The sequence below is a fragment of the Phasianus colchicus genome, chromosome 2 (assembly GCF_987193195.1).
Source record: "Phasianus colchicus chromosome 2, bPhaCol1.hap1.1, whole genome shotgun sequence".
In the NCBI taxonomy this organism is placed as follows: Eukaryota; Metazoa; Chordata; class Aves; order Galliformes; family Phasianidae; genus Phasianus; species Phasianus colchicus.
In genome coordinates, this window is record NC_143437.1 from 75785396 (window position 1) to 75803182 (window position 17787).

The 17787-nt window shown below is 41.9% G+C and overlaps 1 protein-coding gene across 1 annotated transcript in view; it reads left to right on the plus strand.

The window, feature by feature from the left end:
• The window catches only part of LOC149919116 (uncharacterized), a 28371-nt gene extending 11958 nt beyond the window's left edge, over positions 1 to 16413 (plus strand). Inside the window, exons 3-4 of the mRNA XM_090136142.1 lie at positions 4126 to 4290; positions 16299 to 16413. Coding sequence (XP_089992268.1) covers positions 4126 to 4290; positions 16299 to 16413 — 280 coding nt within the window. The remainder of the gene's footprint in view (positions 1 to 4125; positions 4291 to 16298) is intronic.
• The last annotated feature ends 1374 nt before the right edge of the window (positions 16414 to 17787 follow it).

The following is a 17787-nucleotide window of genomic DNA, read 5'->3' on the forward strand; positions in this document are numbered from 1 at the left end:
AGAAAAGGTGGAGTGTCATATGGCTGTGAGGTCTACAGCACAAAAGAGAAATCCCAAATCTGAAACTGTGTGGCCAGCTCTGCTCACCTTCCCTTGCAACTCAAGCTGCAGACTTGCTCCCAGTTTAAACTTCTTTTTTTTCTTAGCCTACTAATATATAGAAGGAGCTGAGTTACCTCCAGCTGAGCAGAGATGGTGTTTTCATCCTATAGCATTCAGTGTGCATATGCAATGAGGTTTTCAACCCACAGCTTCATTTCTATTTAGGAGGGTTCTTGGGTTGCAAAACCCTGTGTCTTTGAGCAGTAGGGATGCTGTGGCAAAAACTGAAGCTGAAGCATGGGCACCTCAGCACATCTCAAAACACAGGTTATTAGCACCTTATTGTTGGCAGAGGCTTCAGTTGGAGTGCTGGTAAGAATACTGGCTTTCAGCCACTAACAACACTGTTATCTCCTGAGAGACCATGAGTGGAACAGCTCAGATGTCCTAAACAAATATATCTGCACCTGAACTGCACACTTCCTATTTGCTCCATGGCTGGTAGGATGGAATAGACATTTTGTCTCACCCTAAAATCTTCAGAAAAAAATTTTAAAGTGCCCATATCTTCTTTCCAGATCACAAGTTGCCCCTCCAGTGACTTGCTTGCATATATACATGATGGGCATTGAGAGCCAAATGAGATGAGTCCCATTTGACACATGTATGACCCACTGGGGCCAGAATCCTGCCTTCACATTTTCAAGGAGCTCTAGTGTGTGAGTGGTATTTATACTAAGAATTTATGGTTATATAACTTAACAATTGAGGCATTGTTACTCTGCTTAACTACACTTGGAGCTTACAACATCTTACATCTTTCTGTTGAGCTTAGATCTGAAGACATTGAAAATAATTGTGTTAAACTTGATGAAAATTTTTGCAAAATAAATAACTGTTTCTCAGCTGATTCTTCTTGTTGACAGCACCCAAGAAGATCTGAAATGTCCATTGTGGACCTACAAGTAATTTGTCTAAATGGCATCTGTGTTATATATTGAAAGAATAATAAGGAAACAAAGACGAATCTACCAACATAATAACCCACATCTCCTGCCCTGCCAGCATTGTAGATCCTGACAGTGTTTGCCTGAAACACCATTCCCAGCTGCAGTTAGCCACGCGCACACAGAAATGTTAGCCGCTTACTGCAGAAAGTGTTATGAATATCATTAATGGAAATTGCATGGTGTTGGTAGCAGGCTAGAACTCAGACAACCTTTAGGAAGTAGCTGAGAGAAGAAATCAAAGCTGTTGAACAAACATTAATATTTCCTTCAGTTGTGTGAGACTCCTGTGAAGATTTACATAATTAATCTTGAGCAACAAAACATTTATAATGCAGTTTAATAATCTGGGTGATAGACAGGTCATGTTAATTACCATCTTTCTTCCTGGTTTTAAAAGCCACTGTTCTCAAGCTCTTAGCTCAGAAGTGACTTGCTTGTATCAGCTTGAAGTCAGAGCAGCAAGTCTGCAGATGATTAATGCCTGAGTACCTGACACCAGGATCTGCGGGACACATCCGAGCCCTTGCCTTGCCACAGGCTTTGTGTGCATCTGGGAGCAAGTGGTTATGGACACACTTCTACATTGCTGATATCCCAGCAGCTGATAACCCAGCAGCTGCTATTTGAGATTCCAGTTGCACGTCTCTCTCTAAGAGATTCGTTGTTGTTGTTAAATCCTATTGTGTCATCATCTGCTGAAGAGGTGCCAGTTTCTTGTAGGAGGAGGACAGGTGGAAGTGAATAGCTTGAGTGGCACTTTTGGTCAGCACCAAGAACCTGTTGCCTAACTATTATGAAGGCTTTTCTGGTTCTACTGTACAAGGTGAGAATAGAGGAAAGGTTTCAAGGACAGCACTGTGGTGGGTTTTACACCTGTTAGGGGAGATGCTCCAAGTAGGGGTAGAACATGGCAGAAAAGAAAATGAGATTCAAGGGAACAGCTGTGACTGAGATAAACGGGAGGCAGAAATTGCCTTTTCAGTGCAAGAAGATGATTAGCTTTTAGAATGAAAATCTTTACTCAGAGGGTGGTGAGGCACTGGAGCAGACAGGTTTCAGATGCCCCACCTATGGAGGCATTCAAAGCCAGGTTGGATAGGGCCCTGGGCAGCCTGATCTGGTGAATGGCAGCCCTGCCCATGGCAGGCTGTGGAACTGGATGGACTTTAAGGTCCCTTCCAAACCAAGCCATTCTATGATTTATCCTATGATAGCACAGGGACAAGTGGTTTTCACACCAAAGAGAAGGAGCAGCTAGTGGAGGGTCAAACCTGAGAGCTGACAGGCTATGAGAGTGATCTCCATAGTGGTGCTATAGAGGAATGCTGGCAAGGCAAGGATGTGGTAATGCTAAAGGAAAGGATGCTGCAGTAACGAAGACCCCAGATAATGAGTGCTTGGTTGAGAGTTTTAGTTGTGTAATTGGATAAGCAGGTTTGGATTCTACTTTACCTTGAAGAAAATATGAGTCTGTAAGGTATAGGTGATTGTGAAAAGCCAAAGAGAAGTTAACACTTAGAATGAGAACTTGATGTGGGAAAATAGCGTTATCCAACTGCTTCAGAAAGATCTGTCAGGAAAAACCAGGCTTTAGGAAGAGCTGTGCTGCAGCCTGGCACAGCTGGCTGACCTCTAATGAGCCACTAACCAAGCAGGTATTGCAGTTTGGGCAGGAAGAGACCTTTCCTATGAGAGCAGATCCATCAGTCAAGGAAAGAGCCAGCCAGGCAATGGTGCTGGTAAACTAAATTTCCAGAAATTAAATGATGGAAGGAAAAAGGAGGACACATCCACGGAAGCAAAGAGAAGGTGCATGTCTGGTAGTAATGCATGGGGCTGGAGAACTAGGAGGGCTGGAATGCAGATGTGGCTGCCCACAGGGCTGGGAAGAAACCAGAGGGAGGCTGGATGTCAGGGTGGTTTCCTAAGGTGTGAACTACTGCATTGAGGATAGGCCCACAGGGCAGAAGGTATGGAATAAACCAAGGAAATAGCACTTTAAGCTAATTTATCTGATAAGCTATTATATATGAGAAAATATGTGCTCTAATACTCTCATAATGTGGTATTCATCAATTACTAGGCATGTGTAAGCCAAATTGGTGGGTCAAGAAGTCCCTTAAAACAATCACTGTCTCAAGAGACTAGAAGATAAAAGCAGTTTCTAGCAGCGTGTTCTCCTTCCAGGTTTTTCAACTAGGGCTTTTCAGGTAAGAAAGGGTGACTGAGTTTCTGTGAGTTGAAATGTGTTTGGACTCCTTACCCGAGTAATTCTGCAGAATGCATACCGTAGAAATGCTTGTATGCCTTTGTATCCTGTGCTATCTTGGTGTCTGCATCAGCACAGTCAGAAAAGCAGAATTTCACCCTAGAAGAACTGGTATCCTGGCATCAGACTGTGCATTGTATAATGCTCTTGGGAGAAGGTTTTATTGCACTCATTTGATACTCTGGTGCCTGAAGTGGGTGGGGAAAAAAAAAAAAAAAGAAGAAAAAGAGAAATCAAATAGGGATCTTGATAAATAGAATTTCAGATCTTGCATAATATCAGTCAATGGCAACAGCAGGTGTTTGACAGTACTGTGAACTTCCTTGGAATGGGATCCTGCCAACATGGCTGTGATTCAGTGCAGTGATTCAATGACTGCAGGACGGTATCCTGCCAACCAGCCTTCCAGCAGAAAATTGATCACCCCATTGCAAACACTGCCAGTCCATTAGCATTTCAAATTTTGTCTATCTGCATGGCAGTAGAAAGTGTGCATCTCCTCCAGGTAATGGAAGGAGGGAGAAAAATTCCCTTTTCTCCCAGGAAAGGACAAAATTATCAGCTGCAATGTTATCTCCAAAGAGGAACATGGCACATGTTTTCTCAGAGGAGTTTAAAGAAATAGCTTCCTTTTGCTGCCCAGCTCTGCTTTTCCTTCCATCTCCAACCAGGAACCTTATTATAAGAAGACAAGAGATTCCCATCAGCTTTTACTTATGCCTTCCAAACTGTGCAGAGATACTACCAACATCCTGTGTTGAGCAAGAAAACTCACAGAGCTGTTGTTTGCGTTCTCCTTTACAGATATTTTTTGACTGCTTCCTTGCACATGGGCAAGCACTGCTGTGCTCCCTGCTGTCTCCCCAGTGCCTCCACAGAGCCCTCTGAGCTCTGCAATATGGATGCGTGCATACAAGCCCCCATTAGGGACAACCCTTGCATGCTGATACCAGCCCTTACATTGAAGAGGTACGTGAGATGAAACCTCCTCCAAGTAAACTCTCCACCAGGGATGCAATGCTGAGGGGAGCAAGCATGATTTAGCTCAGCTCTCCTCTTGTTCCATCTTTCTGTTGTGTAGCAGAAAGAAAACCCAGATTGACGCTGAGAAGTAATTCTCAGTGCTGATGCTGTAATCTTTGTTACAGCACAATGTTCTCATCCTTGCCTGGCTCTTTCAAACCTGCTGTAATATGAATAATGATCTACTCCACTTAGGGCGACTTTGTTAAATACTTTGCCTTTATCGTTGGAGCTGCGTAGCTGTCCAGGATCAAAAGGGACTCTTTGAGAGATGATTAGAGCAGGAGGGGAGGGTTTAGCGGCCTAAGCACTGCATTTGCAATAATTAGGCTCCCTGGTGTGATAGGTTCAAATCCTAGCAGGGTTGACTCAGCCCTTCATCCCTCTGAGGTAGATTAAATGGGTTTTCTGTAGTAGGGTCTATTGGACAAGACCTTAAAAAATGCACAGACGCATCAGTTTCTCCTTTATGTTCCAGAGCTGAATTTTACAAATACATAAAACAGAAACTCGGAGTGTTTCACATAAATCCAGCTGTTTGCCCAAGGACTACTTGCCCACACCTGTGCTCACTGTGGCAGTGATCATGCTGCTTTCCCACCTGTCAACCTCCTTCCCATAGGGGCTTTTCAGTGGAAGTCATTTGTAGTGAGGGCAGTGTTTGGGGTAAAACAATGCAGTGTGAATGTATGTGAATGTATCTTTTTACTAAACAGAACCAACCTCTAATTTCTAGGTTACTCTTTCAAAACAAGCACTTTATAATATACATTGACATTCCCTCTCTTGAGAGTGTCTAACCACAACTCCCACAGTGACCCCAGCCATGAGTCAAACCAGAGCACAGGTTAATGTAGCACAGTAGACTGAAAAAGACTTATTTCTGGTTTTACACACACCATCATAAAAGCTTTTCTAGGATGACCCCAGTTCTTTAGAAAGTATAATTGCCACATGTCTATTTGATTCGCATAAGAAGCCAAGTTCATTGTCACCAGGGAATTGTTCAAGAGGAGTTCGTAATCCCAGAGCAAGTTCTTGGGAGTAATTGAGAAGGTAAAAGAAAGGGTGCTTCAATCTTGCATCCTAGGGCTCTCTGTGGCACAGACAAAATCATACCAAAGAAGGTGACAGTGAAGAGAGGGATCATGAACAAAACACAGAGAAAAGCTCTTGGTAGAGCCAGAAGTTGGGCAAGGGCAGGCAGGCAGGAAGAGATAGGGTAGAAGGGTATCCAGGAAAGCGAAGAGTTGGTTTGACATAGAAAACAAGCATGCAGAAGAGGAAAAGGGCAAGGGAGTGGAACTGACAGGGAGAAAAGACACAGAAAAGGCTAGAGAAAATATTACTGGAACTGAATGACGGGGAATGTTCCATTTCCACCTAGTGGTTGTGTTTTGTTTGTAGAGAAGTGTACTGGGGAGGCAAGCGGTGGTGGACAACAGGCTTTTCTGAATTCATCTTGCATTTGTCCACAGTGTAGAGATGCAGAGACTGCAGACCAGGCCAGTGCTTTATTAGTCCTTTGTGTACTTCGCGCTTCTCCATCAACGATAGCTGTCATCCCTACACAACTAATACTGGGGAAAAGGAGGGGAGTGAGAGCGAGAGATGCAAGTATGACTGAATAGCAGTCGAGTACACTAGCTAATTGCAGCTTCATGTAATCTCTTTCATAGCTGTTATCATAACTGTATATATTTCCAGCCCAATTCGTCTATCTTTTCCGGCCTCCTGTCTTTGCAGCTGCCTCCTCTTCTCTCCTTCCTGATGGCTGCAAATCTCTGCTTATCACCCGTTTTCATGCTGTGTTTTGTCTGTCTCTTTGTGTTCATCCCTGTATCGGCTTCTTGGCTGTGTGTGGCAGTTTCTTATTTCCTGGACCTTGTGAGAGTCTTCAGTCTGAGCTGTTTGCTTCAGTTAGCATGTGCGACCTCTCATAATATTTTACTTTTCTGGGTGATTTAATTTTACACATGTTTACACTGAGGACTAGTTTTGCAAACTAAATTCGTCAATATAGATGTGCAGTTGCTATGTGAGGCAGTAAGAATTAAGACAATTATTTATTTATCAAATTTCTTTTTGTGTGGATGTATCCATCCACTACATGAATTTTTCATGCAAGCTCATCTTGAAAAAAACATTCCCTCCTCCCGGGAAGGATTTGAACTCTTTGGGGAATTCCCCCAAATTCTTGTTGTGTTTTTTTTTTCTTTAATTGAACTCCGCCATGTAAGAAGAGCTCCGTCTACAATATTGATTGCGGAAAAACACGCAGACCTGTCAATCTCTCTTTTCCCAAGGCAAAACTCTCTTATTGTCCTTTTCTGCCAGGGTATAATCTCCCCAAAGACAGACTTCAAACAGTTAAGCTTCTTTCCATTGTATTGGGACTATGTGTAGTGCTCCACTTTACATTCACATTTAACAGGTTTCAAGCTTCAGTGATAAACCGGCAACGTTTTTCCTTCATGACAGCTGTTTGACAGCATTTAGAAATGGATAAAAAATGGAAAATTACCCTACAGAGGAAACATCCCCTTCTCTTCATAATTCAGGCTGAGACATGGCAGGAATGAAATAACATACTTATTGCATTCTGCATACCAAATGCAAAACGCACTGCCTCCCTCTATTCCACTTGATTTGATAATCTTGTACAATTTAGGTCCCTTACAAATTAAATTGTTCGGAAACTTGGTTCACTGCCTAAACTCCGTGCTAGATTGTGCTATTTAATGATGCTTTTCTTTCATTTGGTGTTTTATCTTTGGGGTAAATAATTCAGCCAAATAAATCCTGTGATCTGCAAGGTTAATTGACACCCACAGTAATTCACAGCTTGTGCACAGCACCCACATTTGTCTGTTTTGCACAGAGTCCTGGAGCATCACCTAATCTCCATCCTCCATGGCTCACAGGCTAGTTCTTACATTGCCAGAAGCTCTGGTCATCAAAAATACTACTTTTGCTCCTGAGCGGGCAAGGTCTGAGCTCCACATGCTTGTTCGCTTTCCCTCAAGTAGTTACTCAACTGATTTCTGGGAAAATCTTAGGACAAATGGATCTAGTTCTATTTCTAGAACTATTTCAGGTAGAAAAGAAGAATGGAAAAAATGTTGTAAAAATATACAAACACATTTTGGGGAGGGGGATATATTCACAGGTGACATGTCTGGATGAATGTATTCTTATTTATTATTGAATCATTGAGATGGCCTCCCTCCCCACAGCTGAAGTTTATTGAAGAGAAAAAAAAAAGTAACTGGAAAGGATTAGGCCATTTCCCCGCCTTCTGTTTGAGTGTTATATAACAGATATCTCCAGCAGCCCGCTTGCTCTGTCTCTCTCTGCTTTTGGGCTATCACAGTTTATCGGCTATCAATAAAACATAAGAATTACTCCTGGTATAACAATAGCACCTCCCTGCAACCTTCAGCCTGCTTAGCTCCCAGGAACAGCGTGCTAATGAGAGCGTGCTGCCTTTTGGGCAGATGCTAGGATGTTGTGCTGGGCTGATAGCTGCATCTCCTGGATCAAACGCTGCGCTGGGATGACTCATGCATTTTACTAATTTATAAGAACAGTCTTCCTTGAAATCCCCATGTAAATATTACCGCCCTGTTCTCTGTGAGTGACTGCAGCCTTGAAGTCAACAGAAGTAATGGGCACTCCGCATGGAATAACGAGTCACAGGCATATATTCCTTTTTATCCTCCAGGTGGAATAGCTGAATTATGGGTTGTTTTCTCTGTTCTAAAGTTGTATTTTTCCCAAGTATTGTAGGAATGCAAAGACTATGTAGCATCGAGTGAGCTGAAGGATGTCATCAAAAGGGCCAAATCTTGCTGCCGTGAAGTGAGGCTGGAGCTGTACTACAGACCTGGCAGCTTGATGAATGCCAACTTGAAATTAGGGATTGCTTATGGCAATCATTACAGTGTCCTTTGCAAGATGGCCACTGAACAGGACAGATGTCACATTCATAGCCCCCTGGAAAAAAAAGCTTTTGAAAGCCAGACAGGCCTCAGTGCCTTTCCTTTTCCACTTCGATTGAATAGATGTTTGCATTTAAGTGTTTCAGACCTCCTAGTTTGTACTGGTGTTTCACATCCCTGCACTGCTCTGTGCAAATAAGGATGCCCAGGCACTGGTGTGCTTAGATGCAGAATATCAGATACCCCATTATAATTCCTGGAGATAGTGGGTATACCCAAGAATGAAGATATGGTTCATGTCTTTCCTCACTGAAATACTGTGCTTTAGTTGAGGACAAGACCAGTTTTCTGAACTGCAAGGCCACTTCCATGGTCTGTTTCGTTGCCACCTCTGCCTATAGACTGATAAGCACAGCTGTGCCCAGCATAACATCCTCACATATCCCTGGAGTCCTCCAGGATGGGATGGGATAACTCACTATCACATCTCTCTCTACTGGCTCAAAAGGGAACACAGATGTATAATAGATCTATAGGTAGCTAAAAATAAATGAGAAGATCCCATACAAAGTATTACTCTCCCCTAACTGGAACTGGGCCTGTTTTTTGTGAGAAGTAAAGAGTACTGATGGACAGCTGAGATGTAAGATCTAGAAGTCTCATGTCTCATTATTGTCACTCATATCTCAAACTGTGACAAATCTGCATGTGCTGTCAGTAGTATTCCAAGACAAACAGAAATATTTTCTCCCCCAGGCCAGTAAGTAAGGCGTCCTAAGCAGCTTCTTTTCCCTCGGACACAACCAGGATCTCTCTGGCCTCAGATTAGACACCAAGGAGGCCACACAGCCTTTGCTCAGTGTTTTCTATATGCAACTCAGAGTTCAGCTTCATTTTAACCCTTTTTTTTTTTTTAAACCATATCCTCAGCTGACACAAGCTCCACATTTCCCAAGGACTGAAGTAAGTCAGGTAGGACTGACCTAAGGCCTACCTGGTGTAGGGAACCTCCCTTGGCAGGGGGGTTGGACTCGATGATCTCTGGAGGTCCCTTCCAACCCCTACAATTCTGTGATTCTGTGATTCTGTGAAGGCAAAGGGGAAGAAGAACAAAACTTGGGCACAAAGCATCTTCAGGCCTTCTGATACTCAACAGAGCCTCTCCTGGATGTGCTTGTCTTTAGAGACCTGCCCATGTGCTGGAGGGCATTATTCCAGGAGCTGACCAGTCCCGAGGAGATAACTGTTCCAGGATGGGCTCTGCAATTTGAGGCAGAATCCTTCATATCCTGACAATGTCTCTAGGCTGAATAACCCCCTTCTGTGCATTGCTGTTCAGCTATACAGATGAAGCTGGTTGCAGCTTATTGACAAATAAAGTAGTTTCTGTCTATATAGAGAAAGTACATGAAATTTGCAGGAGAAATAGAAGCATTTCCCTGAGTAAAAAGTCCATTTAGTTTAAAGTTATTGTGATCAAAACTGCATAAAGATAATTATTGTCATTTAAAAGTGTTTTTTTCAGGGGGTAATATGAGTATGTCTTTCAGAAATGTTACTAAAGCTTTCACTTTGGGAAAACCTTTCTGCCATACATGACTATGAACTGCTCTCTTGTAATTACAGCCCGTCTACTTGCTCTCTCCAAATATCCCTCATAAGGAGACAACAGGCAGTGGTGAATGTTGTTATTTGCATATCTGACACAATGTGTGTCAAAGCTGTAACGACTTCCAAAAATCAGTGTGTTATTCCCTTGTAAAATACATTTGCTCGTCATGAGGATATATATACTGTTCCAAATTTCAAATCCACCAGAGTTCTTGTAATTCCCACGGACACTGGATGGGACTCAGATGTCCAAATGCATATTGAAAAACCTGACCTACAGTTGTAAAAAATGGCCTGCTTTTTTTGGAAGTGCTGTTCACATACAATCCATCCTGAAGCTAGTATATATGGACTTAAGAGTGTTCAACTTCCCTGGAAATCAGGCTCTGGTACATGCAGACAAGCAAACATCCTTAATGATAGTGTATTTCTTCCCAAAGTGTTAGATGCTCGTGAAAGAGCCTCTTAAAAACTTGAGAATAGCAAAGGTATTGTGTTGGGTTTTTTTTCAAAATTCATAGCAAGTTTTTTAGAACTAGTAACAAGTGTGCAGACCAGCAGTTAAAAACACAACAGAAATCAATTGTTATTTGTGTTCTGGGCATTCATATTCCTACTTTCTGTGTAGACAAGCTAGTGGGACTCTAGTGGAGTGTCACTATGATGGTCAGGAACTGGAGCACACAATGTTCAAGGATAGTCTGGTAGAGCAGGTTTTCTTATCCTAGAAAAGAGAAAAGATGAGGAAGGCCTTACTACAATGGAGAAAATGACGACTGTGTTAAAGGAAACATTTTCTCAATGAGTATGTTGAAGCATTGGAGCAAGCTTTCCAGAGAAGTTGTCAAATTACAATCCTTGGAAATACTTCTAAAATTTTGGTAAAAAAAAAAAATGTGACTCAGCTACACAAGGCTCTGAGCAGCCTGCTCTAACTTTGCAGTTGTCCCTTCAGAGCTTTGTACTGGATGACATTCAGAGGTGCCTTCCAGCCTAAGTTCGACAAATGGCCTGGGCACACTTGGCTAATTGCCCCTTTGCTAAGAGAAAAGTGTGTTTCCAAAAAATGCCCAAATGCAAATCAGAGAACCAAAAGCACTGGACAAGCTCAGGAAAGGGCGTATCAGCTGTGGGAGGCAGCACAGGCCGAAGAGCAGGGTACCTGTGTGAGAAGTGATAAAAGTGGTTAAATGAGAGCCTTTACAGAGCCTTTACTGTTACAGAGGGGAAGGTGATGCAGGAAGGAAGCAAAGCTGATATGCTGTATGCTGGTGCTTATGCTGTGATATATGTATTGCTGGGGGCTTTCTTCACAAAGAAATCCTTTTGTAGAGAAAACAATGAGGCTTTTATGTTTTGAATGGCCAAAGCCTTGATGTTGTTCCAAAGCATGAGAGAAGCATCCTTCCTCAGAAAGACATCAGCAGTCCCACGTGGCTATTTCTGCTTTTGTAGAGAGAGAGAAAGTGGTGAGTGAGAGGAAGAGAAAATGAAGTGTCCCTGACAAGAAAACAATGTGCCAGGAGCAACTCCTTTAAATACAGAAAGGCAAAAGGACAGAACTCCATTCGTTCTCCAACTTTTTGTGTGTGTTTTGTCTCTCTAACATCTTCCCTTCAATTTATTTCTTTTTCCTCTTCAAATCTTGTTCTTTATAGTGAGAAATCATGCAACTGCAGAGGTTAGAGATGCAAGAAGCCTATTAGATCATCTGCTCCACTGCTTTTTGCCAGAGGAGAATTGCTCCCTGTGGTATATTTTCTAGTGTTTTGTCCAGCCTTCTTGTAAAAACCCTGACTGACCAGGCTTCCACCAGTCCCCTGGCAGCTTTTCTCCAGCTGAATACATCTTAAGAGATTTTCCTACTAGTCAGCCTGTGGCTTCATGTTGCTAATTTCACCCCATTTGGCACTTCTGTGTCTATGTAATAGTCTAAATTGTTTCCTCCCCCTTGGCACTTCTGTCTTCTGAGTCTACTATCTGCTTAGCATGGAGCATAGAGTGGAGTCACAGAAAAAAACAGGACTGCAAGGACTTCTGCTGTTAATACACACAGAGCTTTTAAATCTGATTTTTAAGACAGTTCAGTTTCCTGATAATGTTTATTGTTTCCCACTGTCTTTGTTCCAATTTGTCCATGCACAGCAACACCCCCTGAATGAATTATTCCAGATACATTTGCATTAAAATGATGTAGAAAATAGGCTTTGATTCAAGTATCAAGGGAACCACACCTTAAAATTTCATCAGCATTTTTGCAGCCAAACTGTAATATGCTCTTATGTTCAATTGACCAGCTACTCTCATTGCAAAGTATTTTAGTATTCCTGCCAGCAGTTTGCCATTGACTACAAGTGTTTAGGAGGATTTTGCCTCGGGTATGTTATCATGCTTACAAGTGGGAACTCTTCTTGTTTTCTCTAGCAATGTACCAAGTCTCAGCAAATAATCTTATTTCTACATCCCAACTTGCTCTACAGTTCCTCCCGAGCCGTAGCCATCTGTGAGATCCCATTGTGTGCAGCTCACATTCCCTATAGATTATTAATAAGGACACTAAATCACACTGTTTCTGACACCATCACCACTTATTTTTGCTAGGTGATTCTGCTGTGTTGCATAATGCTTTCTCCCTCCGTTATCCATCTCTTGTGTTCCCATTCAGATTTCCTTTTTCTCCTGGGACCATGTGCTGCCCTTTGTACCTCTTTTCTGTTCTAACCATTTTGGTTTTGATTTAATTTTTTTTTTAGGACCTTCATGTTTTCTTGGCTTATTTACAGCTGTATTTTAGGAAGACGGGATTGGAAGCAATCTTCTGGATCAATGAATCCAGATCCCTATTATTTCAAACAGCTGTGCCATGAAATCTCTTTAAAATATTAATTGAGATCCAGTTTGATGAAACTGTAAAACCAATTCAGTTTCCTGCTACTGATTTTTCTACAAGAAGGTCACACTGGAGCTATCCTGATTGCACGTTAAAATAGTTCTTCAGGTTTCCAGAATTTGCTCATTGCTAGTTTTTACCACTTGTCCATGTGCCAAGGTAGTCCTTGAGCTTCGTTAGCACTTCTTCCTCTCTGTTGATTCCCCTTTTCCTCTCTCAGCATATTTAAGGACGGCAATCAGACTCCCTCTCAGCATTTGCTTTCTGAGACTGCACATGCCAGCCTCTGCCATAAACTGGCTGATACAGAGCAGTGTAAGAACAGGTAAATTAGCTTTCAGCAAGCTGTCCCAAGTGCAGGGTGTTGCATCGGCTGATGTAAGCTGCTTCCTTGCAGGACTTTTCAGGAAAACACTGTATTTTCATAGCTGTAAGTTGAGTTTATGGTTCATTGCAACATAAGCATAACGTCTCTCCATCTTTGCTTGCGTTTTTGTTTCCATTCCTTGGATCATACCAGCAGCCCTTCCTTTGCCTGCTCCAGTATTAAACTTCCTTCTGGAAGATGAATGATTATAGTAGCAGGCGAAAGCCCAGATGAAGTCTCCATACTGAGTTTGTAGCATGAAATTAATGCTTTTGTGTGTTAAATAGAAATAGCTCTGTTGGCATATTTTTCTTGTGTTATGGTCAGAGCTGTGGTTAGATAAGTTCACCCAGCTTTTTCTTCTGTCATTTCCAATTGGCCAACTTAAACTCACAGTTGCTGTCACTTTCGTTTGTTTGTTTGTTTGTTTTTAAGCATAAACTTACATTTTGCACTACTGTGCTCCTTGCTGCCTTACTTCACCCAGTCTATGAGTTAACACAGTCCTTCAGTCAGCCCACTCCTTTGGAAAGCTGTCCTGGTCCTGGCCCCCACGGATGAGGTGGTTGATGCCTCCCACCTTCTAGCATTCCCTCCTGTTGCTGTGGGCTTACTGAATTTCCTTTTTTATCCAGCTCCAGTACAAGAACATCTCAAATTCAAGAAGCTTGTTGTACTGTGGGTCCCGATTTACTTTGTGGCTGTGACAGAATCTTGGGCCCTCTTATTAAAGGAAAACTTTTTAGTTTTTGCATATTCTTATGGAATTCTCATTATTTTTTACGTCCCGCAGCTTCTGCTTGTTCTATCCATGCAGCTGTCATGGCTGGTAGGATAATTTGAAAGTGTAACTTCCCTATCACACCTATAAGGAAATACAGGCTCAAACAGTATTATGAGCCTATTGCTGTATAGCACAGTCTCCAATCTCTTATACAGTACTGCAAAAAAGTCATTTGGTTATTTGATAAGACCAGACTTCTTTTCTTGCATTCCTACCTTTTAATGGTTTTTAAAAGGTAAGTCCGTATTAAAAAAAATAATAATAATAAAATAAAAATTTTAAAGTAACACAACATTTTATTTACAAGAAGGTGCTGGTTTCCCTTGAAAGTGTAGTTGATCTAGTTCCATTACTTATTTGATAAACCTGTTTTTGCAACAAGAAAAATACTAATATCAATAAATTGTTCATAGCTTACATTTCTTTTAGTACCCATCCATGAGAGCTGGACAGGATAACATTATTGATGCCACTTACTATAACAGAACTCTGTTGATTTTGCTATATTTCAGTCTGGACAGCAGAAGTAGCTCTGATACCAGACTATCATCGTGTTTTCACACTCTGGGAATTAAACACCAGTTTTTCTTGTTTTGAAAGCATTGCCTTCCTTTGAATTGTTTAATTTAGCATTCCATTTCATATTGTGATAACATTTCTGTGAAATAAAATCAAAACAGAGTCTCATAGTTGAAATGTATTTTGATCAACCTGAAATGAATCTTCAAGAAGTTTTCTAGGAGAATTTTGAAGTGCATTTCATACGTAACTGCAATGAAAACTGACATCAAGACCTTGAAAATTTACATTAAACAGAATTTCAATTCTTGGCACAACTTCATTCTCAATGCAAAATGCTCAACAATTCAGCACAGCCCACCACATCTAGTTCTTGCATGGTTTCTCACTCAAGACTTGAAGAACTGGAAAATAATAGGAAGGTTTTTCTGCCTGCCTAAGCAGATGTAGTTTTCTGCCCCAGGATTGGTGTAGGTTATGCAGCCACACACACCGCTCTGTGAGGGTGGTTTTCTGCAGAGCCAAGATGTTTCTTTTTCCAAGATGAGCTGTCAACATGTTTATCTGTAATAGCCTCAATAACAAGCGCAGAAAGAGGAATGAGTAAAACTGGTCTGATGTCAGGAATACGTGTTCTACAGCCTAATTCCAGGCTACAGTTCAAACCCTCTTTTCTTTTTCAGGAAGGTTGGAAGGTTTGGCTTCATTTCCACCTATAGCTCATCAATTGATGTATCAGCTTCTAAAAATCAAATTTTTTTATTCGCAGCCCCCAGGTGTTTCCACGGAGGTGACTATTTGCCAAAGGCCTTGATGATAGAAAGAAATCTAAAGTGTGACTGATGCAAGAGGTCACTGAAAGGGTTTTTGTATGTTGTTCTGGCACACTGCAAAACTAGGAGGGTTTCAATAAAGAAAAATATACAATGAAACTTAAGTAGTCAATTCTTTTGAGTTCCCACTCATTCTTTGCCTGCAAAACAAGAGAGAGAGATTAAGTACATGCAAACACATCACTCTCTTTTAAACAAAAGCCACGAGGAAAAGCTTTTCAAGTGCCTTTATTCCCTGTTCTCTTCTATTTTTCTCTTTTCCTCTCTCTTATGTGCCCTCTTGTGTCATTAAAAAAAAAAAAAAAGGATTCTGTTCCCTTTATTTTTGTTCTATTTCACATTGATTTGGAGTTACCGTGGACTAATTTGATCATCCTAGTTCAACAGTGCCATCTTTAAACATTAAAACCCCAGAATTAGTGTTACTAGGATCTTTTTATGGCAGAACAGATTCTTCTCTCTCTGTGTGGGGTGCCACCCTCACCAACCAGCAGGTGCCAACCACAACAGCCGTGAGCTGGAGGCATCACGCTGCCTTCCCATTAACCTCCCAGAAAGACAGTGCCCACTGCTGTGCTCAAGGGCAAACCAAGGCAATCCTCCTCGCCTTGCTGTGCCCTTGTTTTCCATTCTGCCCTTTCGCTTCTTTGTATTGCAGCAAAGAGCAGCTTGTATGGTCTGTTCCCATTTTACCCAGTCTGGTGGGCTCTGTACTCAGCTAAGCTCACAGCACTCTAACTTTCTGCTAGATACTCTGGCTCTTAGGCATACCCTGCTTCTTAAAACATTATTTTCCTCTTGATAACTAAGAAAAAAGATTATGGAAAGGAATTGGCTGAAATCTGAGCTTTGTCTTTCCCCATCCTCCCTGCTGGATAGATATCCCTCCTGGACATAGCCAAGCTTTGAGTAATCGGGACCATAGTTCAGACAATTTGTAAATGCCTAGCAGTGACAAGTTTGACTTATATCTCAAGTTTCTTCGGTTCTTCTACCCTCCCAGCTGCAGCGTGCCTGCAGAGCAGCACTGCTTCTCACACCTTCTTGCAGCCCCAGAGGAAACCCACATGGATGGGGCTGTGCAGCCACCTGCAGCGTTTGAATATGGTCTGACGTTTGCCTGACTCAGGTCACTGCACAAAGACATGCCAGCCCCTGCCGGGCTCATTTGTTATTTTGGAAATGACCCGCCACGGTTCCTGCACTGCTAATTGGCCATGATCCATTTCCTGTTTTATCAATTCATCTCCTGGCCCTGCCGCCTGGTCCAAGGGATGCCAAGTACATCACTAAGTGTACAGTGCTTTGAACTCGGACTTAATGTGTAGCATATTAGACAGAGATTTTGATTAGATTAGGGATCGAGATCTGTTTGTGATAATCTCTGCAATCATTCTCACCGAATGATCTTACTGCCTACAGAGACTACAACTCTAGAGTGAAGGGAAGGAAGAAAATATATAGGACTCAAGGCAACAGAGTTACTCTGAAGATGGCTTTGGCCCAAATGTTTATGCAAAACAGATTTGTAATGTTGCAAATTTGTCTTTTTTCCTTTCTGTTTCAAAGTGGAAAAGAGCAGCAACAGTTGATACTGTCATGAAATTGCAAGACTAAAACACAAAGGATTGGAAACTTGAGTGTCTTTAACAGTGCTAATTCAAGCCTGCTGGACCTGTGGACCATTTTTGCAATCAAATGCTTAAGAAATGCAGTGTAGTGGGCTGAATACTATAATTCTAACAGAGGAAATTTGACACTAAAATCAGTGAGAATTTTGTCTGTGTGAGGATTATAAGATTGGGTAGTACTTGAAGAACAATTTTTCTTCTTCCATAAAGATCCTCGCTGATGGATTCCTATACTTCACCAGCTTCTCTTCTTTACCTCTGTCAGATTACAACAGAGGGTGGCATGCTCTGAGTGCAGCTGCCAATATGTGGCACATGGCTGTATCTTTTGTTCTTAAATGACATGACCATTGAGACAAGTAAACATGCCAGAAATCAGCCTTTAGATGAGGAAGGCTGGATCCCAGCTGAACCAAGCACCACAGGTAGGAACTACACCAAAGAAGTGGGCTCACTCAAGGCATTCACTGAAGTGGTGCAGAGCTCTGGACACATGCTGGATCTCCCACAAAGCTCGGAGAGCTGGAAAGCTTCCATTCCTACCAACATCTTCCTTACCTTTCTTCCTGTGAAGAGTCTAGGAATCACCAACAAAACTGCAGAACCCCGTGGACTCCCATATCTGCACCAGGAGGAAACTGTGACCCTGAGCTTGGCCAGCACAGCGTAAGGCTCCCCACCATCCCCTGCTTGAACCTAACATATCACAGTCAGCTTCTAGTGATAATACATCATTCCCTAATTTTGAAAGCAATTATGAATCTGACTTCAGGGTTGTTTTTTGTTTGTTTGTTTGTTGGTTGTTTCTTTTTTTTTTTTCCCCCCTCAGATTAAAGTCAATAAAACACTCAGACATCCAGATTCCAA